At 35.4% G+C, this 25,830-nt stretch overlaps 1 protein-coding gene across 5 annotated transcripts in view; it reads right to left on the bottom strand.

The window, feature by feature from the left end:
* Nucleotides 1-24,970, bottom strand: part of LOC122406617 (solute carrier family 23 member 2) — a 1,354,473-nt gene extending 1,329,503 nt beyond the window's left edge. For 2 of the 5 annotated variants that reach the window (XM_043412174.1, XM_043412173.1), the window contains exon 1: nucleotides 24,595-24,810. In XM_043412174.1, the coding sequence (XP_043268109.1) occupies nucleotides 24,595-24,612 (18 nt within the window). In that variant the 5' untranslated portion in view covers nucleotides 24,613-24,810. The other 3 variants (XM_043412169.1, XM_043412170.1, XM_043412168.1) reach the window with 3 other exon arrangements.
* Nucleotides 24,971-25,830: the final 860 nt, after the last annotated feature.

The raw sequence follows: 25,830 nt of genomic DNA, 5'->3' as shown, positions 1-25,830 counted from the left end.
TTTCTAGTTTATTGCATACAGAATATACAGATCTCATTTTTATGTGCAGTTTAAGATGAATCATGCATGTGTGAAACATTCAAAAAAACTATTTTTTTTACGTTTTTATTGCTATTTTTTGTTATTTTTAACGATCTTCGACCGAAGTATGTATGATCGCGACTACTAGCTACTAGATTCGGATTGAGCTGTTCGAAATTCAGAAAGAACAATTTTAGCCGGTTTTATCCATGGAAGCAAAATTTTGGAGACGTACGAGTTTAATAGACGCCCGGTTTCGGTTTCAGCGCATAAAAATACAAAAAGAGCGTACTCGATCTAGATCAATAAAACTCTTCTTCTACCCATGCTAGCGATTTTGACCCATTTTTAGAGATTTTTGCCGTTACTCAAAATTTTGCGGGTATATCAGCCGATCTGACTCCAGATTCAGATTCAGTGCATCAAATTACATAAAAAAATACCCCCGATTAAGTTCGAAGACAACTTTTATCATGCTTTAAACAGCAATTTTCCGTCATTTTTGCGGTTTTTTGAAATTTACTAAAAATTTTGGAGATGTATCAGTCAATCTAACCTTCGATTCAGATTCAGCGTATCAAATTATATGAAAAACAGCCCCGCGTAATGTCGAAGACAACTTTTATCATGCTATTAACAGCAATTTTCCGCAATTTTAGCAGTTTTTGGAATTTACTCAAAATTTTCGGGGTGTATCAGTCAATCTAATCCTCGATTCAGATTCAGCGCGTCAAATTACATAAAAAACACCCTTGCGTAAGGCGAAGAGAACTTTTATTATGCTCTTAACAGCGATTTTCCGCAATTTTTGCGGTTTTTTGGAATTTACTTAAAATTTTGGAGGTATATTGGCCAATCTGCCCCGGATTCGGATTCAGCGGGCCAACAAAATTCGTAGAGATTGATGGGTCCGGTTCTAGGTACTTACCACTTTTTTTTTGTGTGCCGATGTTATTAACAATAAATACTTCAATTTCATCAGTTATTAACTAGCGCTCTGGTCTAGTGGTTAGCGTGCTTGCCTCTAAAAACTAGAGCGCCGGGAAGGTCCTGGGTTCGATTCCCAGTCTCGTAGCCTTTTCGCGGAAATTGAAATATGAGCGTGACGTAGCTCCAGGCGTATGTATGGGTCACACTCAGGTACTTGTACCTGTGCGACACATGCATATGACTGTAGTTCATGTTTACATTCCCGTGAAAAGGCGCGACGTAGCTCCGATACCGTGAGGCGAGCTCAGGGCCGGGCTGTAGTGGCACAGGTTTTCCGCAATTTCCCTGTGCCCATGGAATCGAGTGCCATGGCAAATGCGCTACAGAGGGGGAAGTCGGGTGCGGCCGCATGGGGGACTGGTTACTGATCCGGACCAGACCCCCAGGGGGGACTGGCTACTGACCCGGGCCGACCCTGCAATAGGCGAAAGCCTCTACGCGGGGGGACAATACGAATTAAAAAAAAAAAAAAAAAATTTCATCAGTTATTATTTAATTTCTTCTTTAATTTGGCATTGGTACTTCGTTTAATATGATTCGAGTAATTTCAATTGCTAAAAGTCACGTACGCGTCCTATAGCCCATTAACGCTCTGCTCGCGCATGTGTCGCAGTCGATTTTTAGATTTTTCATTTGTGATTAGATTTTATATTATCAATTTGACTCGCGATCATTTTTCTTAACTTTTCACAAAGCTGAAAAACATGAAAAGCGGTAGTCCGCGCATCGTATGTTAGCCCACTCAACCAACGGGCGAGCGCGAATCATGGCAACGGGCCAATCAGAGAATGCGTTAGAAATAGATGCGCAGAACTGGTCTAAAACAGAGGTTATCGGCGCTCGAGAATTTTATGGTGGGGAACTGGGTATAAGAAGCGCTACGCGACTCATTCGTCACACAGTTCTCCCTGGCTAAAGGATCAACTCGGACCTCTCTCAGTACATCGGCCTCGACAATAATAAACCTATCCTCGAAATTTTCTGGGGTTCTCGTTGCGCGGACTCTCGGATCGATTCGGCGACGTCTCGATCCCATAGCCCGTGGACGGTAAATTGCCGACTTCCTTGGATGCCTGGATTCTCGGAGCGATTCGGCGACGTCTCGACCCCGTAATCCAGGGTCCGCACCTAACCTTGAAAATTTCCGGCTTTCCGTTACACGGAGTTTTCGGATCGATTCGGTGACGTCTCGATCCCATAACACGTGGACGGGATGTTACCTCTACCCTGTAGATGCTCGGACTCTCGGAAAGATTCGGCGACGTTTCGATCCCATAACTCGCGGTCAACATCCTGCCATTTTCATTTTTTTTTCTTTCTTATTGTTTGAGGAGGATTAAAATTTATCCAATTATTAAAAATCAAATTCTCATTTAAAAAATATTGTCCGAAATGGTTCAGGCAGGGAGATCTAAACCAATTTAGAAAAATTATAATCCAAGAGGTGATAGATAACGCTAGAATTTATATCGAGCCGAAAAACGAAATTAAGAATTTGTAAAAGCGAAAAATCCTCTTGGATTTATTTGATTTTAAAGCGAGCATAACAGGACATCAGAAAAATCGAGTCTAACGAATTATAGCACGAAACATTGAATCGAGAGTTTTTCAAGTTTGAGGCGTATCGAAAAAATAGAATAAACGCGACCATTAAATTTAAAACTGGTTTTTCTCTAATTACTATTTTTGTACAATTGAAATTTGCAAATTGAGAAAATGGAAATTATCTCAGACAGAGAAATTGCGACGTTTTCGGGTCTTTCGGGTCTTTTTTTCGCCAGATCCGATTAAACAAAGCAAGACAGTTTAAACAAAAAAAACACATAATTGTTTTAGAAATTAGCAAGCCAAAGCGAAAAATTTCTTTTATTTTGTCAGAATTCGATAAATTGTCTGAATAAAATTGAATATTTTATTTTTTACTAAAACTCACGGTGTCCGAGTTTCCTTCATACCTGCTCCTTATTATTAAGGTTGCTCGAACCGACGCGTGGCGGCGTTCAGGCCAGGTTGGCAAGAGCGTTTTGTTACAATATTTGTGAGTTTTATTGGATCTGATAACAGCTTTGATGATCGATAGAGATGTGAGCGTCGCGACAAGTGAATACGTAATGCGAGTTGATGTGTTCAGTCCAGAACTCGAGGCATTTTCATTAACTGGATTCGATGACTTTTTCTTCATAACGCGTACTGCGATTATGTGATTGATCAAATGATCAAGGCCAAGTGATGAGAACAGTAAGCTTCGCGATGTCGTACGGTGCAATGGTGACAGGTCAAAAGACCCTGAGACAAAATATCCCGTGCCAAAATATCCTAAGGAAAAATATCCTCGGACAAAATATCCTCGGGTCAAAATATCCTGGTATAAAATATCCTAAGACAAATAATCCTCGGGTCAAAATAAATTGGTATCAAGAGACTCGGTAGAGTCTCGGGACAAGTACATTGACAGCCCTGTCGTCCGCTGGCCTGAGGCTCTCGCCGAGACTATACTTTCTCGCAATAAAACGATTCGCGGTGGTGGGGGTAAAATTAGCATGTGATTTTCTTTAATTGCAAAGCTCATGAGTTATGTACGGCTTTGAAAATTGAACTTTTAGCTAATTAAGAAGTTCTATGTCGAATGAGTCCAAAATCAGCATGCTCGGTGTCGTAATTTCTAAGAAAAAACTTTGCACGGGCTTAAGATTATGCAAAAGTTACTAACCCATTCAGGATTTGACGTATCTGTATACGCGAACTCCAACCGCTACAAACATAGGCCTCTTGGCCCCCATAATCGCCAATCCCTGGTGAGAGAAATTTTGTTGCAACCATTGAAGGGTGAGAGAATTTATAGGCCAATGACATTAAATCAAAAGAGCAAGGAAGTTTGGCGGAAAGCTAAGGAGCTCGGGAGCTCGACAGCACACGAAAGTCACCAGCCCAAGTTCACGTCATGTTGACGTTTGGGGTTATGATGTTATTAAGTGCGTGCGAGAAAATAAAAATAATTTTCGCGTCATCTAACGAAGTGCATATTAATATTTATTTTGTTAAAACTTGGGGTATACTAAACCGGTATAAAAGCGGCCGCGTAAATGTAGACTGTGATCTGTGAGTGAAAATGAAAAAATATAAAAAAATGCGCGATGCATATGTCAACGAAACTTTTCAAGATTTCATTATTTCGTTCGATTGGAAATAAGTGTCAACTGAGATAATCTTTCAATTAAATCAGAGTGCGCGGAATATTGTGCAGTGTAAATATATAATCAGTTGCGTGATTATATATCATGTGTAATAATGTAGGTTATATATACGAGTGCCCTTTAATAGCTGTGTGGTAATAACGAACCGGCCGGGGTTTGATGTTACGAAGTGCGGGACAAATTAACAAACGTTCGTATAGTTAGTGAATAATATAAATAAGGCAAATCAGTTTATCAAAAATAGGTCTAGAAGTTGTAAGGAAAAATGTTCGTCAACCTATAACGTCAAATTTTCTTTGCGCGATCTGAAATATTATGGTTGATAATTAATAAATCAAGATAATTAATAAATCAAGAACACACGAAACTGTTAGTGTATAATGTGAGAAACTCGAATCGAATAAATGTTTTCTAATTTATTTCTTGTGTCATCATTATTTTTGAATATTCCCTGTGACGTGACATTTCTGCCCCGCCACTCGTACGATCTGTGTCGACCAGTGGACCGGGTTTACGGTCCATTTTGGGACGCCCCTCGACTCACTGGCGATGTTCGGAACAAGACTCAGCGTCACGTATCTTTAAGTATTAGTTTATTAACCCGTGTATTACCTTGCTAGCGAAATTTACCTGTTTAACCTTCTGTTACCTCCGCGTGCAAAGAAGAGGGAGAGAGAATTTTAGTTCGCCTTTTTTAAGTTCTAATGACGTGTATTTTGACAGCTTCGAACGATATTGGAGCGATTTGGCGTTGCCACCCGCCGGGGCCCCCCTCCCCCCATCAGTATTATTTTGGGTAAGGCTCTCCGATTGTTTGAGCCGATCTCGCTCATAAGAATCACCCTCTCACACCGTCACGGAGCATCGAATAACATTCTCGACTTGCGGGCGGCTGAAAGAGCACGCTGGCATAGGCCATATTTTGAACGCCGCCCGTGTCTTTCCCGCTGTAGCAACCCAGAGTTGCACCGCCCGCACTACCGTGGATTCGGGTGTCACAGTCCGTGTGAACCGGCGCCTCGTCAGGTGGGATCTGGGGGAGTTTTTCTGGAGGCGAGGTGCTGTTGTACCTGGTGGTTTATTTTGTGGGCCCACCACGTCTCCGAGACGTCCGGAGTCGTGAGGGAGGCCTCCCCTCGTCCTTCCGGAGCTGCCCGCCGGATCCCCAAGAGGAAAGACACCCGGATCACGGCTATCAAGTCGAGAGGAGTGTTCCGAGTGAGCGGGGAAGGTGAGGACAAGAGGTGAGTTGTTATTAATCCGTTCAGGCAAAAGGTGTAACCACAATTACGTTCATTGCGCGCTCCTCATTTGAAAATCCCGCGCGAAAGCGCGAGCCAAGAGTCCGCGCTCGGGCTCGCGCCCAGCGTGAGAGCGCTGCCGTACCGGGGCCCGGTGGTGGGGACAACGCCGAATCGCGAGGACCGCTCGCACGCACAATCAGTCGAGTTCCGAAGATCATTCCGGTGAGTCAGCGTCCAGTCGAGTCCAACGACCACCCCTTTGTGCAGCGAGCGTTTCTCGGTAAGTCCAACTCGTTATCTCCACCGAATTCACTGATCTAGTCGAGCCCTTTTCTTTTCGCTTATTGTTTCGGAATATAGTTCCGGTTTTTATAGTTTATGTTGCGTTTTAGTGGGGCATGAGGGCGAAGTAACGAGCGAGATTGCGGCCGATACTTCCCGTGTTTCCCGTCTTTTGATATTGTCGTTTTGAAGGGCTCAGCTTGATCAGTTTTTCGTTATTAATTTGGTCTCAGTCAATTCTTTACAGTTTCGCGCTAATGTAGAGTCAATCATAGAATTCAAGTCTTTGTGAAATTGCGTCGTACGCGCTGGAATATTCCACGCGACGACGCCTCTCTCTCTCTCTCTCCCTGCACGCGCCGAGGCTCTAGCGAGCACGTTACCTCGCGTTTGTTTGCGCTCTGTCTCTCTCGCTCGCGCTGGCGAGCATCGTTTATACGGCGTTATATTTTGTCTTTCGTATCGAATCTTTTTCAACCGTTATTTTTACCTTCGCCTATATTGTTCTTTCTCTATTTCGTGTGACGCTTACCGTCTTTTCTGTTACCTTTTTCTGCGAGCATTATTACCTCGTATTATTGCATCATCTCTGTTATCTTCGCCAATATTAATCCGACGCTCATTATCCCTATTTTATCGCATTCTTTATTCGTGTCAGCTCGTATTACCTCCACTGAACGCGCGGGAACTTCGGCGTTACCTCGTGCTTGGCCGAAGTTCGTCCCGCTGTTACCTTCGGTTACCTTTCGTCGCGTATCGCCGGATTCCTCGCGATCGAACGGGTGCCAATTACCTTTTACCTTGGATTACCTAGGGCGCCGGCTGTTCTGGCGTTGCTTACCTTTTACCTTTTACCTAGAGCATCCGCCTGGCGGACGGCTGATTACCTTTTACCTGCACGCCAGAGCATCGGTTGTCGGTTACCTACGGCACCCGGGAGACCACGAGGCGAATCGTTAACCACGTTATTACTCGATGAATTCGGGCGCGCCCCGCGCGAAGTCCCTCGTTACTGCGCGAGCAGTCAAAGTTTTGCGACCTGACGCCCCCCCCGAATTAATTTCACTCAAACTTTATTTTGTATCGAGTCCAACTCAGTTATAATTTATCTCTTTTGCTGTATTCGAACTTATTCGGTCACTTTGAATAAAGCCTGAAATATGTCCAGAATTCTGCTTTGTCTTGGCTTATTTTTTTTGCGTTGCGAATTGCTACCTTTTCCCCAAGGATCCCCCCCTCTACCTTTCAGTATCTCAGATGAGCTGAGTAGCCGGACCGTCCTCAGTCACGCGTGTCTCTCGTTCCCTCTGTGTCGTACATTATATTATTTAATGTTACCATCGTTGAGAGTGAATGAATCAAAAGTCGAGTAATCGGCGGTACTTCGTACCTGGCGCCCAATTCACTCTCATGGCCGGAGAGTGGTGCGAGAGGACGAGACGGGTGAGCTGAGAAGGGACGTGATCGTACCCATCGGGGAAAATCTTACGTTACATCCCATATTTAGCTTGCTATTGAGTTTGGCTCTGCTCTTTCCGATCCTTGTTTTGACTCCATCAGTTTGCAGCGGATCGATACATATTATTAATTGGTTGCCTAATATGTGTCCTATGATTTTCTACTATTTCTTCATGCTGATTGTGGTAACGTGATTCAAGAGGTTTCCAACTATGATCATCAATCGCACATTTTGTACAACGGATTCTCAAAACAGTTTCTGGTCTGGATATAAGTGTAGTTATTCTTTTTCCACCTGGTCTGTCGAGTAATAAATTTTGAAACTTGTTCCCAAAAGTCTTTGGATGCTTTTTTTGCTGATAATATGAAAAGTTGAATCTTCGCAATGCAGTAGACAAACACAAATTTTGACAACAATACTTATGAAATGACGTGTATGTTGAGTATTCCTATTCTGCAAACTGCAAATGTGGAATTATTGGTGAAAACATTCATTACGATAAGTGTACAGTTGCTCAGTTTTCGATGCGATTAAGTATAATACCTGCTAACATCATGGAAACCTACAGAATTTCTGAATGTTATGTGCGCTATGTTATTTTAATGTAACATCATGACTTTCAACAACTTTTCACTTTAATACTATAGATTTGGATCATTGAAATTCAGCAAAAATCTGCAAACTATAAAATTTATATACTTTGCCATTCATTTTACTTTTTAACTCTCACCGTAACATAAATATGAAGTGAAAAATTCATTACAAAAGTCTTCAGTAGCTCATTTATGGATGGATTTGAAATTGCTGTCTTCGAAGCTCATTGCGTAAATACATTGAATCGCAGCAGATACCTGCGAACTTGGAAATTTCTGTGGATAAGTATATGTGCTAAGTATCATCCCCTATCTTTGATTATGGTAATATGTAATGGAACTTTGTTCAGCAAGTTTTAAAGTGTTTCTTTTCAAATAATATTGAAGTTTGTATTACTGCGGTACGGAGAGAATACCTTCAAACTGTGATATTTTTGTGTCGCAGCATGTGTGCCAATCATTTTTATTTGTTACTCCAACCGTAACATGTAATTTCAAAAATTCATCACAAAAGTTTTCAGCTTTACCAAATATCTTAATTATCCTTTTTCTAAATTCCATGCTAAATTTCTTAATTTCTAAATTTCTTTCTAAATTATCCTGAAATGAAATTGTATTCCTCCATAACCAATGCAGGTATCTTAAACGTCTTTGATTTCCGTTGCTCTGTAGAATTAAGTACGCTCAGTTTTTATTGCTTCTTTGAGTTCTGACACAATAGATGTTCTCGGGTGCCTTTTTTCTGCAACTATCAAACTGTAGATAATTGGATCTCAGCGGCCACTTACAAACTTTGGAAATATACTTCATCGGGGGCATGTTTTGGATGACACGAAAACGTCTAGATTCAGACTGCAAAAGCGACATTTAAAAATGACCAATTCTGTTGGATTTGTTGTGTCTTGAATTTGATCTGTCTTTCCTCTTTTCCTTTTTTTTCTAACGTTATAAGCCGGAAATCATATCTCAGCCCGCAACAAGCATTGCTACATGTGTATGTTCTTGAGTTTCCAATGGACAAAATATATTAGAAGACAAGGAGAAAAATCACCAAAGTCCAAGAACAAACCTCTATCGAAATATTTCCAGTGCAATTTTGACGAAATTTAGGTCTTTATACATTCGTGGAAACCAACGTTATATGCCGAAAATCATATCCCGGCCTCCAACCCGCTTTCGGCCGTGCACTTGTGTTCCTGATTGACATAACATATTAGAGTACAAGGAAAAAAATCGCCAAAGTCCCAGATCAGACCTGTGACGAAATATTTCCAGTACAATTTTGACGAAAAATAGGTCTTTCTTCGTAGAAACCAACGTTATAATCCGAGAAAGATATCTCGGCTTCCAACCTGCTTTCCACCGTGCTCTTCGATTCCTAATTGACAAAACATATTAGAGTACAAGGGAAAAAATCGCCAAAGTCCGAGGATAGACCTGTGACGAAATATGTCCAGTACAATTTTGACCAAAAATAGGGCTTTTTTCGTGAAAAACAATGTTATAAGCCGAAAATCATAAATAATTCAAAGTTCAAATTTTTCGAAAATCAAAAAATTTAAACTAAAATCCTATAGTCATCTGAACATAAATAAGGAACTTTTGAGAAAAAAGACATGATATCAAACCATAAACTTCCCCTAGGAAAAAAAAGGTTGGGACAAGTACATTGATGGTCCGTCGTTTGCTGAAAATCCCATCTATAAAAAAGCCTTGAAAAAAACGTTTTTAACAAATTGTCAAAAAAATTATTTTATAAAAAAAAATATAGAACAATTCGAAAAAAATTTCACAAATTTTGAAAAAACATTATCTGTAAAAAAAAACTAATCTGTATCTATTTTTTAAAGGGTCAAAAGAATCAAATAACAAGTAAAAAATAAAAAACCGAAAAATCGCGCTTGAAATCATTTTGGAAACAGATGCCTCATTCTTCTTATTTGATTCGAACAGTTAAATCAATTGAAAAAAATTCCATCTAATTTACGTGCAGCATTAAAATTTATTATATCAATTCGAGGCCAAATATTTTCTAATGAATTGAAAAAAGTTACCACTTGAGTTACGTGCAGCACTAAAATTTATGATATCAATCGAGGGACAAGTAATTTATGAGTATAACTCCAAATTTCAACATTATCGAATTGTGCTAAGAAGCTTTTAAATCCAAAAAAATCACATGCAAGCTAGTCATTTCTTACTCTATGGTAGCAGAGACTTATAAGAAAATCGATTCTTTTCAGACTTTCAGGAGCTTCTGATATTATTCACAATATTCGACGTCGATTGGATCGATACAAATTATGTTTAAATATGAGTTAAAAGTACTTGTCCGGCCCATCACTTTCCATTAAAATTGTTTATTCAAATAAAAATCAGGGCTTTTCTAGAGCTGATGGAGCACAAATATTCATGCAGAGCGAATTTAGAGAGTTATCTTCAAGTAATAATCCCTTAATTGCACTAATTGAATAAGAATGGAAACGAATTGTCCTGTACTATACAAGGGATGTTATTGTGCATCGATAAATAAAAAACATTTTGCACATTAAATATGTTCAAGCTTCCAAAAATAACTCCCCAGTTGGTATTGGAATGACGGCAATTGTTACTTCTCACTTTTTCCAGCGAACGAATTTCATTCGGTATAACTAACCTATACTATTATTAAGAACATTAAACTAATAATAAATCGCATGTCAATAAATTTTTAACCGGATTCTGCCGTACAATTTCATTTTTTTATGATTGATTTTTATTCGAATGAATAGTGATGGGCCGGACAAGTACTTTTAACTCATATTTAAACATAATTTGTATCGATCCAATCGACGTCGAATATTGTGAATAATATCAGAAGCTCCTGAAAGTCTGAAAAGAATCGATTTTCTTATAAGTCTCTGCTACCATAGAGTAAGAAATGACTAGCTTGCATGTGATTTTTTTGGATTTAAAAGCTTCTTAGCACAATGCGATAATGTTCAAATTTGGAGTTATACTCATAAATTACTTGTCCTTCGATTGATTTCATAAATTTTAGTGCTGCACGTAACTCAAGTGGTAACTTTTTTCAATTCATTAGAAAATACTTGGCCTCGAATTGATATAATAAATTTTAATGCTGCACGTAAATTAGATGGAATTTTTTTCAATTGATTTAGCTGTTCGAATCAAATAAGAAGAATGAGGCTTCGGTTTCCAAAATGATTTCAAGCGCGATTTTTCGGTTTTTTATTTTTTACTTGTTATTTGATTCTTTCGACCCTTTAAAAAATAGATACAGATTAGTTTTTTTTACAGATAATGTTTTTTCAAAATTTGTGAAATTTTTTTTGAATTGTTCTATATTTTTTTTTATAAAATAATTTTTTTGACAATTTGTTAAAAACGTTTTTTTCAAGACTTTTTTATAGATGGGATTTTCAGCAAACGACGGACCATCAATGTACTTGTCCCAACCTTTTTTTTCCTAGGGGAAGTTTATGGTTTAAAATATACTGGGACAAAATATCCAGGAGTCAAAATATCCTAATGACGTAATATCCTCGATTTGGAAATATGCTACACTTGTAAGACCGAATGGCTTGAATATTGAACCCTCCGTGTGTGTGTGTGTGTGTGTGTGTGTGTGTGTGTGTGTGTGTGTGTGTGTGTGTGTGTGTCTACTTCCCTGCGTGCCCGCAAATTATGGAGGGTATTGTGTCTCATGATATTTAGTTCCGGGGATATTTTGACTCACGGATATTGTGTCTCGAGATATTTCGTCCCGGGGATATTTTGACTCCCGGATATTGTGTCTCGGGATATTTCGTCCCGGGGATATTGTGTCCCAGGATATTTTGACCTGGATATTTTGACCCGGACATTTTGTTCTGGGACCTTTTGTCACGTAACCCGGTACAATAAATAGGCCATCCGGAAGACCAGCGAGAAATCAGTGTACATGGTTTACTTGGGTGTATACTTCGGTCTATTTTGAACAATGAGAGCATTGGGAGAAGCAAGAAAAACAAGAATAACGTAAAATAGTAAAATTTGAATACTGGTTTGCATTGTTCATTTAGGTACATTTTGAAAAACCATGCACGCCAAATTTTTGTTCAAAAGCTTGAGTTTTTTTTTCTAAATTTGTAATCAAAATAATAAAAAACAAACATCACTAGTACTTGGCTTGATTAAATTGATATGATTATATTTTTCCAAAGAAATAGAATAAATAATTAGAGGAAAATATATAATTAATATTATTATAAACAAGGTTGCACTTTTTAATACTTGGCGTAATTTTTTTACTTTTAAAAAGTTTTTTATGGGGATAAAGAACTTTCCGACATGGTTTTAAAAATAATTCGTGATCAATTAAGAAATGTTTCGCTGATAATTATTGATGAAGTCTCGATGATATCAAATGTTATGTTATTATATATCCATCTTAGATTAACGGAAATATTTAATACATCCAACGTTGACGACGTCTGGTTCGGTAAAAAACATATTTTGTTATTTGGCTATCTTCTTCAATTACCACCGGTGCGTCAAGAACAAGCATTCGTTAAATTTGATACATCCAAGGTTCAACAGTTGTTAGAATCTTTAGGAAGTGCGGATATTTGGGCGAATTTATTCAGCTACGATGAACTAACAATCAATATGCGTCAGAAAAATGATTCTTCGTATTGACAAATACTTTCTAGAATTCGTTTAGGGTTTATAACAGAGTCAGATATCAAAATTTTGAATTCCGTGATAGAATTGAACAGTTGTGTGATTACATTAATGAACTATCAGATGATACTGTTTGTTTATTGCCCACAAATCATTTGTGTGACGTTTTGAACGAAGCTATGTTAAATCGTATACCGTCGGAAGATATTATATTAATGGCTCGTGATAATATTGATTGTGCTCCCTATAATAAATCAAAAGCGGCAAAGATTTTGGCTTGCGATGATGATGATAGTTCTCGAACAGCTGGTCTCACAACTCGTATTAGGGTTAAAGTAGGAGCAAAGATTATGCTTCGGCGAAATATTGTTGTTACAATAGGTTTGGTTAACGGTAAAATCGGTAAAATTATTTCGATTACTCGTTCACTTGATACAAATGATGTTGAGAAGATAAAAATTCGTTTGAAAACGAGGTTGGAGTACGAAATAGAACGCGTAAGTATAAAATTTCAAATAATGGATGGAGTTTATGTCGTACGCAAACAATTTCCTTTGAATCTGAGCTATGGTATTAGTATTCATAAGAGCCAAGGATTAAGCTTAGACCATGTTGCGATAGATACAGGAAATTCAATATTTACTTGCGAGCAAAGTTATGTTGCTCTTTTTCGTGTGACTACTTTGGACAGACCACATTTGATAAATTTCGACCCTCATTCTGTGAAAGCAGATGAATTAGCTGTAATCGAATATAATCGTTTGAGACAGAAGTATCGCCCAGACCTTGCCTTAATAAAATTCTCTACAGAACGAGCTACAAAAGTACCGGATTTACTTTGGGCGATACCCAAGAATGTAATGGAATATCAAGAACCACCGACTGAAACAAAAATCAGTACCCGGAAAATCAATGGCCTTTCAACTGTGGATGGTGTTTCATGTTATGCCAATGCTATCATACATTGCATGTTTCATTGTCAACCACTCCGAGAAGAACTCGTAAGGAATGGCAAATCAGAAGAAAATCCATTAACACTTTTACTTCGTGCTTATGTAGAACGAAATACATTATCAAGCTCATTAGCCGTGAGGGAATATGTAGGTGGGTCATTCATTAAAAAAAAAAAACAGCACGATGCTTCAGGAATCTTCATTGGCGTATGCAGCAAGAATTGTGTTATTAAAGATGTTATTGAACATAAATTAACAATTACGATTCGATGTCAGGGTTGTCAGTACACGAAGACGGAAGAGCAACCAAATAATATACTCGTGCTGACCGTACCATGTGTTAAGAAAGCCTTAACTTTGCAAGGAATAATTGAACACACATTCTCTCAATGGCGTTCGACTGAAGGTCAATGTAATTCTTGTGGTGAAATGAGTAAACTTATGACAAAAATTGATTTAGCAGCGGCTAAACGAGTTTTAATTCTACAACTTTCAACAATGTCTGTGCACGAAAAAACCTTACAATTTTCGAAAATTGACTATAGTATCAAAAGTATTCCGTCTACTACAATTTTCATTGGTGACCAAAAATATAAAATTAAAAGTGCCATATTTCACCACGGTCAAACCGTTTTCGAAGGTCATTATACAAGTATGTTGAGAATATGTGCTTCTTCATGGATTTTTTCCGATGATGCTAAAATTGAGAAAAGAAGTTGGTCGAGGAAGGCTAAAAATGCTTACATTTTTTTTCGGAACAAACTAAAAAATAAGTTTTTTATCAAGCAACTATTTCATGAGCAAATTATTTTAGACTAAATTTTGTCATACTTTGCTATAACACAGGGAAAATTGCTGATCGTTCTAATACACGAGCTATAAATTCCATAGAAAAAGTCGACAAATCCCCGCCAAAAACAGCAAAAATGCTGTAAAAAAGTGAGACAAGTACATTTACTTCCCCCGAACGTAGCCTCACAAAAAGTTGTTAATAAATGAAACCTATGAAAAGCATCAATAGTCAAATACATCCCCGAAAGTAGCCTCATAAAAAGTTGATTAATAAATCCCCGAAAGTAGCCCCACAAAAAGTTGTTAAATTAATGAAACCGATGAATGAAAAGCATGAATAATCAAATACATTAAACTAATTAACCTCGAATGAATATTTTTAAAATTATTTGGAAGTATAGTTGTTCAACACAAAAAAATCCGATAACAATAAAAGTAAGAAATAATTTAAAAAAAAGAAAATTCCGATACGAAACGAACTTTAAACGAAAAAAAAACGATTGAAAAATAAAAATTTGATTGAAAGAAAAAGAAATAATTGAAATAATAATTTAATTGAAAAAAAATTTGACTGAAAAAAAATGAAAAGAAAAAAATTGACCGAAGTACTTGGCGAGTGTTTGTTCACAAAATTCATATTATAATGTATTGATCATTACCACAAAGTCGCTAAGTACTTCGGTCCATTTTTTTCTTTTCATTTTTTTTCAGTGAAATTTTTTTTCAGTTAAATTATTATTTTAATTATTTTTTTTCCTTCAATCAAATTGTTATTTTGGTAATTATGCAGTTTGGCTACTTTTCCGAAAATCAATGGAATTTTTCTTTTTCTTCTCGAAGTTATTGATTGGACTATAGTACGTGATATTTCGTCGGGGGAGGCTAACATCTTCCATAAAAACCATGAGTTATGGGGTTTTGAAGTTGTTGGAAAAATGCGGGGATTTGGCGCGTATGTCAGACTACTTAGGAGTTCCCCGTCCTGTTGTGAACTCTAAAATATTCAAATATACCATATTTCATCATATTTTTCCAATAACTTCAAAACCCCATAACACATGGTTTTTATGGAAAATGTTAGCCTCCCCCGACGAAATATCATCAATGGTAACTAATCGAAGCCGTCCATGCTAAAAAAAAAATTTCTTCCGATGATTTTCGGAAAAGTAGCCAAACTGCATAATTACCGTTATTTTTCAATCAATTTTTATTTCCTTTGAAGTTTGTTTCGTATCGGAATTTTTTTTTTTTTTTAATTATGTTTAACTTTTATTGTCATCGGATTTTTTTGCGTCAAACAACTATACTTTCAAATAATTTAAAAAATATTCATTGAAGGTTAATGGGTTTAATGTATTTGATTATTCATGCTTTTTATTCATAGGTTTCATTAATTTAACAACTTTTTGTGGGGCTACTTTCGGGGATTTATTAATCAACTTTTTATGAGGCTACTTTCGGGGATGTATTTGACTATTAATGCTTTTCATAGGTTTCATTTATTAACAACTTTTTGTTTTTTACAGCATTTTTGCTGTTTTTGGTGTGATCAAAGTTTACAGGTACTCGCTGCATACCAGTAATACAAACTTTGATAGTATAGAGAAAAACATTTCAGAATTTCTTGACCCACATTTTTGAACGTGATTATTACACATTTAAGAAAAAAAAGTGAAAAATATGGTGCATATTGAAGCAGTAAGCAAAATGGAGTAATTTTGTATGTCTCCATGGTTATACATAAATAAAATATTTGATCGCATCCAAAAATGATCAAGTGTAGACTTGCGAACATGAATTTTTCCACTGATAATGCCAATCGCAAACATGGTGCGGAAATACTCAATATATGTGTAGCTTCATCATGTTGTTAAACTTCAGGGGCCCATTGCATTTCCAAGATACAAATTTTGATATCACGAGGAACAAATCACCCAATGTCTTATTGAAATAAACTTCAAAATTCATCATGTAACAACTCAAGTAAATATCTGTGCATTTACTTGGTACAAAGATTTTTTTCAAACTCGGGTGTATAAACAAGCGATCAGATCGAACGACAGTTATTGTCATAAATCTTCAAACTATGTTGATGAACTCAATGAGAAGAAATAGAAATACACAACATACATATAGTCCAGAGAATGAACAGAAATTGGTATGGATACACTGTAAGCTAAATAGGTGGACAAAAAAGACTGGAGGGCACGGCCAAACTAAATGTAAGAGAATATGACCAAAATACATTGGATTGAACGACATTTTTATTTAATAAAAGTTTTAAAAAATTTATTGGAATTAATTTACATTCAACCAATGATTCATTCAAATAAATCTATGTTTAGAAACAATTCACGATAGGAAAGGATGACACAATTAACCGATCACCACGAATTTATCCAGCACACGATACACGCATCCCGAACTTCATATTGTCAAAACAACATAACCCTTTTTCATAATATCTCGGTTAATCTATATAGCGACGGGATGGAGGTGCTGGCATGTGACGTCAGTCCACGACACCGCCGCGAAGTTTGCCTCAGGTACAGAGGCCTTTGATGGTATTATATACAGACACGTCAAATTTCTAAATGTGTTAGTAACTTTTGCATAATCTTGAGCCTGTGCTAAGTTTTTTCTCAGCAATCACGCTGATCGTGTTCGTTTCGGGCTCATTCGAAAGGGATTGTGAAAATTAGTCTCCAAACTACTTTTCGCTTTTAAAAACATCTTCTCCGCAATTTTAGAAAATGACATGCCAGTTTTACCCCCACCACCGCGAATCGTTTTATTTAGAGAAAAGATAGTCTCGGCGAGAGCTTCAGACCAGCAGACGACAGGGCTGTCAATGTACTTGTCCCGAGACTCTGCCGAGTCTCTTGATAAACGCTTTATCATCATCATCATCATCATCATCATCTCTCTCCTTTTCTGTCAAATCTTGAAGAAAATCAATTAAACAATTTGTTTTACTGAAAAGTCTTCATGTTCTTTTTTATTAACAACGATTTCAACAAAAAAATTGAAAACAGAATTTATCAATAAGGAGAACAAATTCAACGATTATGGACAAAAATCATAAACTTTATGGAGAATGATTTCAATCTCACGGAATTGTGAAAACATTTGGAATCGTCGAAAAATTGAGAGGATCACTTCAAACATTCAGAGAATATCAAAATCGTTATAAAATCAACAAAACTTGACGGAAATAATTGGCGAATTTTTTTTAAACATCGCATGAAAATATTCAAAAACTTTTGCAAACCTTCTTGGAAAACATTCGATATCGTTTAAAACTACCGCAGAACAAAGATTTGATATCAAACCATAAGAATCACTTCTCGATGAAAAAAAATTCGGAGAAGTACATTAATGAGCGCCCGTTTTCGCATTAAACCTCAAGAAATGTAAACTTAAATTCTTAAACTTCGCAATTAAACTCATTTTAAACCGCGGAAAAAAATTAAATATATTACATTCCTATCACGAAAAATGTAAAAAAAATTCCATAAAAAAAATTATGAAATCTTGAATATATTACATTTAAAATAATATAAATCTATTATTATTTTGTAAAGTGAAAAAAATTCAAATCAAACATGAAAAAAAAACCGAAATGTCGCGCTTGAAAATATCTTGAAAAACGATGCCCTATTCTTCTTATCTTATTCTAACAACTAAATCAATAAAATAAAAAGATCCATTCCAGTTACTTGTGTCATTAAAATTTATATCAATGCGAGGCCAAATATTTTCTAATAACTGAAAAAAAGTTACCACTTGAGTTACGTACAGCACTAATGATATCAATCGGAAGATAAGCATTTATGAGTAACTCTAAATTTCAACATTATAAAATTGTTCTAGAAGGTTTTTAAATCCAAAAAAATCACATGAAAGCTTAAGTCATTTGTTACTGTATAGTGGCAGATCTTCTGGTATTATTCACAAAATTCGAAGTCGATTGGATCGAAACAAATTATGTTTATATATGTGTTAAAAGTACTTGTCCACTATTCATTCAAATAAAAATCAATCATAAAGAAACGAAATTGTACGACAGAATCCGGGTACAGATCTATTGGAAAATTCTCTACTCTTCCTGTCCGACATGTCGTTCCAACGCGTTGAGACACATGAATGATTGAGAGGTTACAATGAATATAATAGCAACCTAGCGTAAGTCTACATTCCGTGGTTTGGATATCTAGAATCGCGGCAACAACTCAAAGACAAGTACATTCATGTTATGACGAGTTGCTGCCAGGGACTCTTTACCGGAGCGATAGCGTTTCCAATTGTTTTCGAAAATTCTTGGTTTATTATAATCGACTTGTCCCTAGAATCGTCCTTTACAGTCATCTCCCCTGTATTAATGAAAAATATCATAAACCTTACTGTAAATCAAGTTTTGAATTGGAAAAAAAATTTTAAGTCAAGAAAAATACACCTAGGGAAAAAAAAGGTTGGGACAAGTACATTGATGGTCCCTCGTTTGCTGATAACTCCACCCATAAAAAAAACTTTAAACAAAATTATTTTTTAATTGTAAAAAAAAATTATTTCATAAAAAAAAATACAGAACAATTCGAAAAAAATTTTACAAATCTTGAAAAAACGTTATGTTAAAAAAAAACTAATCTGCATCTATTTTTTAAAGTGTCAAAAGAATCAAATAACAAGTAAAAAATAATAAACCGAAAAATCGCGCGTGAAATCATTTTGGAAAGCGATGCCTCATTCTTCTTATGAGATTCGAACAGCTAAATCAACTGAAAAAAATTCCATCTAATTTACGTGCGGTATTAAAATTTATTATATTAATTCGAGGCCAAGTATTTTCTAATGAATTGAAAAAAGTTACCATTTGAATTACGTGCAGCACTAAAATTTATGATATCAATCGGTGGACAAGTATTTTATTAGTAACTCCAAATTTTGACATTATTGAATTGTTCTAAGAAGCTTTCAAATCCAAAAGAATCACATGCAAGCTAGTCATTTCTTACTCTATGGTGGCAGAGACTTATAAGAAAATCGATTCTTCTCAGACTTTCAGGATCCTCTGGTATTATTCACAAAATTCGACGTCGATTGGATCGATACAAATTATGTTTAAATATGTGTTAAAAGTACTTGTCCGGCCCATCACTATTCATTCAATAAAGAATCAATCATAAAAAAACGAAATGGCACGGCAGAATCTCGTTAAAAGTTTGTTGAAATGCGATTCATTATTAATTTTATGTTTTTAATAATAGTATAGGTTAGTTCTTATTCCGAATGGAACTCGTTCGCTGGAAGAATAAGTGGGAAGTAAAAATTGCCCGCATCGAATGTAAACTGCAGAGTTATTTTGGAAGCTTGAACATATACATTATGTACAATTTTTTTCATTTATCGATGCACAATAATATCCCTTCTATATTGCGGAATAATTTGTTTCCGTTTTTTATTAAATTAGTGCTATTAAGTAAAAATTACTTGAAGATAATTCTCTCAATTCCCTCTGCATGAATGCTTGTGATCCATCAGTTCTAGACAAGCTCTGACTTTTATTTGGATAAACAATTTAAACGGAAAGTGATGGGCCGGACAAGTACTTTTAACACATATTTAAACATAATTTGTATCGATCCAATCGACGTCGAATTTTGTGAATAATACCAGAGGATCCTGAAAGTCTGAGAAGAATCGATTTTCTTATAAGTCTCTGCCACCATAGAGTAAGAAATGACTAGCTTGCATGTGATTCTTTTGGAATTGAAAGCTTCTTAGAACAATTCAATAATGTCAAAATTTGGAGTTACTAATAAAATACTTGTCCACCGATTGATATCATAAATTTTAGTGCTGCACGTAATTCAAATGGTAACTTTTTTCAATTCATTAGAAAATACTTGGCCTCGAATTAATATAATAAATTTTAATGCCGCACGTAAATTAGATGGAATTTTTTTCAGTTGATTTAGCTGTTCGAATCTCATAAGAAGAATGAGGCATCGCTTTCCAAAATGATTTCACGCGCGATTTTTCGGTTTATTATTTTTTACTTGTTAATTGATTCTTTTGACACTTTAAAAAATAGATGCAGATTAGTTTTTTTTTAACATAACGTTTTTTCAAGATTTGTAAAATTTTTTTCGAATTGTTCTGTATTTTTTTTTATGAAATAATTTTTTTTTACAATTAAAAAATAATTTTGTTTAAAGTTTTTTTTATGGGTGGAATTATCAGCAAACGAGGGACCATCAATGTACTTGTCCCAACCTTTTTTTTCCCTAGGGGAAGTTTATGGTTTGATATCACGTCTTTTTTCTCAAAAGATCCTTATTTATGTTCAGATGACTATAAGATTTTAGTTTAAATATCTATGAATTGTTTATAATTTTCGGCGTATAACGTTGGTTTTCACGAAAAAAGACCTATTTTTCGTCGACATTATACTGAAAATATTTCGATAGAGGTTTATTCTTGGACTTTGGTGATTTTTCTCTTTGTCTTCTAATATGTTTCGTCCATTGGGAACTCAAGAGCATGGAGCAATGCGTGTTGCGGGCCGAGATATGATTTTCGGCTGATAACGTTAGGAAAAATAAAGGAAAAGAGGAAAGATAGATCAAATTCAAGACACAACAAATCCAACGGAATTGGCCCTTTTTAAATGTTGCTTTTGCATTCTGAATCTAGACATTTTCGTGTCATTCAAAACGTGTCCCCGATGAAATATATTTCCAAAGTTTGCAAGTGACCGCTGAGATCCAATTATCTACAGTTTGATAGTTGCTGAAAAAAGGCACCCGGAAACATTTATTATGTCAGAACTCAAAGAAGCAAAAAAAACTGAGCGTACTTAATTCAACAGGAGCAACGGAATTCAAAGACGTTTAAAGTATCTGCATTGGTTTTGGAGAAAAACAATTTCAGGAGAATTCAGGAATGAATTTAAAAGTTGAAAAACTCAGAATAAAATAGAAAACGGAAAATTTAGGAATTTAGAAAAGCTGAAGACGTTTGTGATGAATTTTTGAGATTACATGTTACGGTTGGAGTAAAAAATTTAAATGATTGGCACACATGCTGCGACACAAAAATATGAAAGTTTGGAGGTATTCGCTTCATACCGCAGTAATACAAACTTCAATAGTATTTAAAAAGAAATACTTTAAAACTTGCTAAACCAAGTTCTATTACTCATTCTCATAATCAAAGATAGGGGGTGATACTTAACACACATATTTATGCACAGAAATTTCAGAGTTCGCAGGTATCTGCTGCGATTCAATGTATCTGCGCAATAAATTTTGAAGACAGCAATTTAAAATCTATCGATAAATGAGCAACTGAAGACTTCTGTGATGAGTTTTTTACTTTATATATATGTTACAGTTAGTTTTGAAAAGTAAAATGAGTGGCACAGTATATCAATTTTATAATTCGCAGATTTTTGCTGTATTTCAATAATCCAAATCTATTGTATTATAGAGAAAAGTTGGCAAAAGTCATGATGTTACGTTGAAATGACATACCGAACATTGTATTCAGAAATTCTGTATGTTCCCATGGATGTTAGCAGGCATTATATTTGATCGCATCCAAAACGGAGCAACTGTAGACTTAGTGTAATGAATCTTTTCACTAATAATTCCACATTTGTAGTTCGCAAAGTGGGAATACTCAACATACATGTCATTTCATAAGTATTGTTGTCAAAATTTGTGTTTGCCTACTGCATTCCAAAGATTCGACTTTTCATATGATCAGCAAACAAAGCATCCAAAGACTTTTTGGAATAAGTTTCAAAATTTGTTACTCGACAGACCAGGTGGAAAAAGAATAACTACACTTATATCAAGACCAGAAACTGTTTTGAGAATCTGATGTACAAAATGTGAGATTGATGATCATAGCTGGAAACCTCTTGAATCACGTTACTACAATCAGCATGAAGAAATAGTAGAAAATCATAGGACACATATTAAGCAATTAATTAATGATATGTATCGATCCGCTGCAAACCGATGGAGTGAACATAAGGATCGGAGAGGGCAGAGCCAAACTGAATATGAAGCAAAATATGGGAAACATGAGAAATAAATTAGAAAACATTTATTCAATTAAAGTTTACAACATCATTCTAACAGTTCTGTGTGTTTTTGTTGTATTTATTCATATATATAATCTGACGCCTTCATATATATAACCTAGCCTACTGACGATATATTTACACTGGACAATATTTCTCGCACTCTGTTTTAATTGAAAGATTATTTTAGTTAACGCTTATTTCCAGTCGAACAAAATCATGAAATCTTGAAGTTTTCGTTGACATATGCATCGCGCTTTTTTTATATCCTTTTTCGCACACATATCACAGACTACATTTACGCGGCCGCTTTGATACTGGTTTAGTATATCACAAAATTTAACGAAATAAATAGTAATATGCACTTCGTTAGATGACGAAAATTATTTTTAGTTATCCCGCACGCACTTCGTAACATCATAACCCCAAACGTCAATATGACGTGAAACTTCGGCTGGTGACTTTCGAGCTCTCGGCATGTGACGTCAGTCCGCGACACCGCCGCGAAGTTAGACCGAGGGACATGAGGCCTTTGATGGTATTATATACAGACATGTCAAATTTCTAAATGTGTTAGTAACTTTTGCATAATCTTGAGCCTGTGCAAAGTTTTTTCTCAGCAATTACGCTACTGATCGTGTTGGTTTCGGGCTCATTCGAAAGAGATTTTGAAATTTAGTCTCCAAACTAATTTTCGCTTAACAAAACATCTCTTGAGCTCCGCAATGCCAGAAAATGACATGCCAGTTTTACCCCCACCACCGCGAATCGTTTTATTCAGAGAAAAGATAGTCTCGGCGAGAGCCTCAGGCCAGCAGACGACAGGGCTGTCAATGTACTTGTCCCGAGACTCTACCGAGTCTCTTGATAAACCTTGCTGAAAATCATTTTAATCTCAAAAAATCGTGCAAAACCAAAAATGGTGCAAACTCAAAAACGCCAAGAAAAATGAAGGGATTTAGTTTGAAACATTTAAGGAGTTTCAAAATCATTATAAAATGCCGAAAACTTGATGAAAATTATTACAATAAACAAAGATTTTTGAACATCACATTAAAAAATTTTCAAGTTTCAAAGAGTCTTACTGAAAATCCTTTTATATTGCTTAAAACGGCCATAAAAAAGAGGTTTGATATCGAACTATAACAATTTCCTCTCGGGAAAAGAATGGGACGTGTACATTGATAATCTCGAATTAAATCACAAAAATTGAAAAAAAAAAAATATTCGTGAACCTTACTGAAATCTATTTTAAAAGGTGAAAAAAAACAAGAAGTATCAACTAGATGTGCTGAAAAATTAACATCCAAATTACGCGCAGCATCAAAATTTATATCAATTGGTGCTTAAGTATTCATTGGTAAACCGGAATATTAATTCCTACAGGACGACTCAGGCACCCGAACCAAGAAATTGACGATATCCATGGGAAAAAAATACGACTTGGAGTTATTCTTGAGAACGACTTAAAGAATAGAAAAAAAGTCGTAACCTAATCAGGTGAAATTACTTGAGCACTATAATTTTTTAACTTAAAATTTTGACGTTATAAAGTAGTGTTTGAATAAGGGTTAAGAATCCTTGGCTATGTTAGGACTTTTGTATAAATTACTAATGCAAATTGAAATCAAGTAACACAAAAAATCTCAAAATGTTGCTTTTCAATATTTTTAACGATGTGAACCCACTTTTTTTATAATTATTAACTATCAATATTCACAAACTTCAAATCGTTGTGTATATTATTTCATTTCAACATTATAAAATCATGTTTCAATATGTATTAAAAGTACTTGTTCCCATCCCTTCACTTTGTATTCAAATTTCTTATTCATGAAATGCAACGTTTTTTATGCAAAATTTAATAAAAAATCAGCTTGAATCTGTGAAACAATAATGCATATAAATAAGACATCATTTTAATTTGCATCTCACTTGAAGAAGCGATCGCTAGATGATTTATAAATGGAACAATTTTCAATAACTTGATGGGTAAGAGTGGTCTCAATGAGCGTGCTTTGCAAAACTTCCTTATTCGTATTATTTTCTCGAGACACTATAATGACTCAAGGATCGAGAACATAGCTGCTCATATTGTTGAATGTCTTGCGGGTATTTTAGACACATAGCAAACAAACATTATAAGTAACGCATTTTCAATCTATAGCTATGTATACCGAAACGCATTGCATTTAACCGGCTCTAACATGAGCACATTTTATGAATGTCGAAAAGGGGTAAAAATTTATAAAATATACATATATGAACAAAAATCGATACGCAATGAGATCTTCAATATTTTCACATACCATTTCATGGAGTTCCATCGTTATTATAATCACAAACAAAATCGAGAATCCTAGGTATTTTCCGAGATCGAATTTACACTTTTGGTCCAGAGCTTGAATATTTCTAAGATAAACTGTAATATCAGGTCAACATTGATTCAATGGTTGTAATGAACTAGTTCTCTGAATTCGACTCTATTGATTTGAAATCTACGATCAACATACGTTTCTAGACAGTTCAACATTACTTACTATCCTACAATCTCGTTCAATTAAGGTTGATATACCGGACCCCACCACTGAACGTATTTGTTACAGCAATGGATAAAAGAAGACTGTGTGAATATTTACTGATCCACCGATACATTTGCTGATACGTTCTTAAACAAGACAATCATAATTGAGGACATTGAAACCGTAGAGGGAATGTTAACATATCCAGTAGTTACACGTAACTATAATTAGTTATACAATATTTATGGAATAGAACACGTAAGTGATAAGCAACCGAACATTCTCTTTGCCAAGGCCAGGTCTATAAGTAAGAAGAACAGCAGATACTACTTCATAATTTATTTTTACATTTCAGGGACATAGTAAAGGAAGAGCCTCGTATTCGATCTCGGAGGCTTTTGTGATGAATGATGGTAAAACAACTCCTGTTTGATATTACGAATAATATATCTCAAAAATTCACCTGGGAAAAAAAAAGATTGGGACAAGTACATTGATGCTCCCTTGTTTCCTGATGAATTTTCACAAAAAATATAAAAAAAAAATCATACAAAAAAAATGTCAACACAATAATTCAGAAAAAATTTTCAAATCATTAAAAAACATTATATTAAAAAAAAATTGGAAATGTGTAATTATTTTGTGAAGTGAAAAAAAATTTAAATAAAACGTGAGAAATGAAAAATCATGCTTGAAAACATTTTGGGAACCGAAGCCTCATCTTATTTTAACATCTAAACAAATTGAAATAAATTTCCATTTAAGTGACGTGCAGTATTAAAATTTGTGATATCAATTCGAGGCCAAGTATTTAATGGTAATTCGCAATAATCATACCTTAGGGAACCATCAGGAACTTGAGAAAGATCTAATAAATCAAAAACGTTACCATCTGAGTTAAGTGAAAAACTGAAATTAATGATATCAATTAGTGGACAAGTATTTTATTAGTAATTCGCAATTTCGACATTATAAAATTGTTCTAAAAGGCGTTCAAATCCAAAAAAGTTACATCAAAGATAA

The sequence above is a fragment of the Venturia canescens genome, chromosome 2 (assembly GCF_019457755.1).
Source record: "Venturia canescens isolate UGA chromosome 2, ASM1945775v1, whole genome shotgun sequence".
NCBI lineage: Eukaryota > Metazoa > Arthropoda > Insecta > Hymenoptera > Ichneumonidae > Venturia > Venturia canescens.
This window is presented reverse-complemented; position numbering and strand designations above follow the sequence as displayed.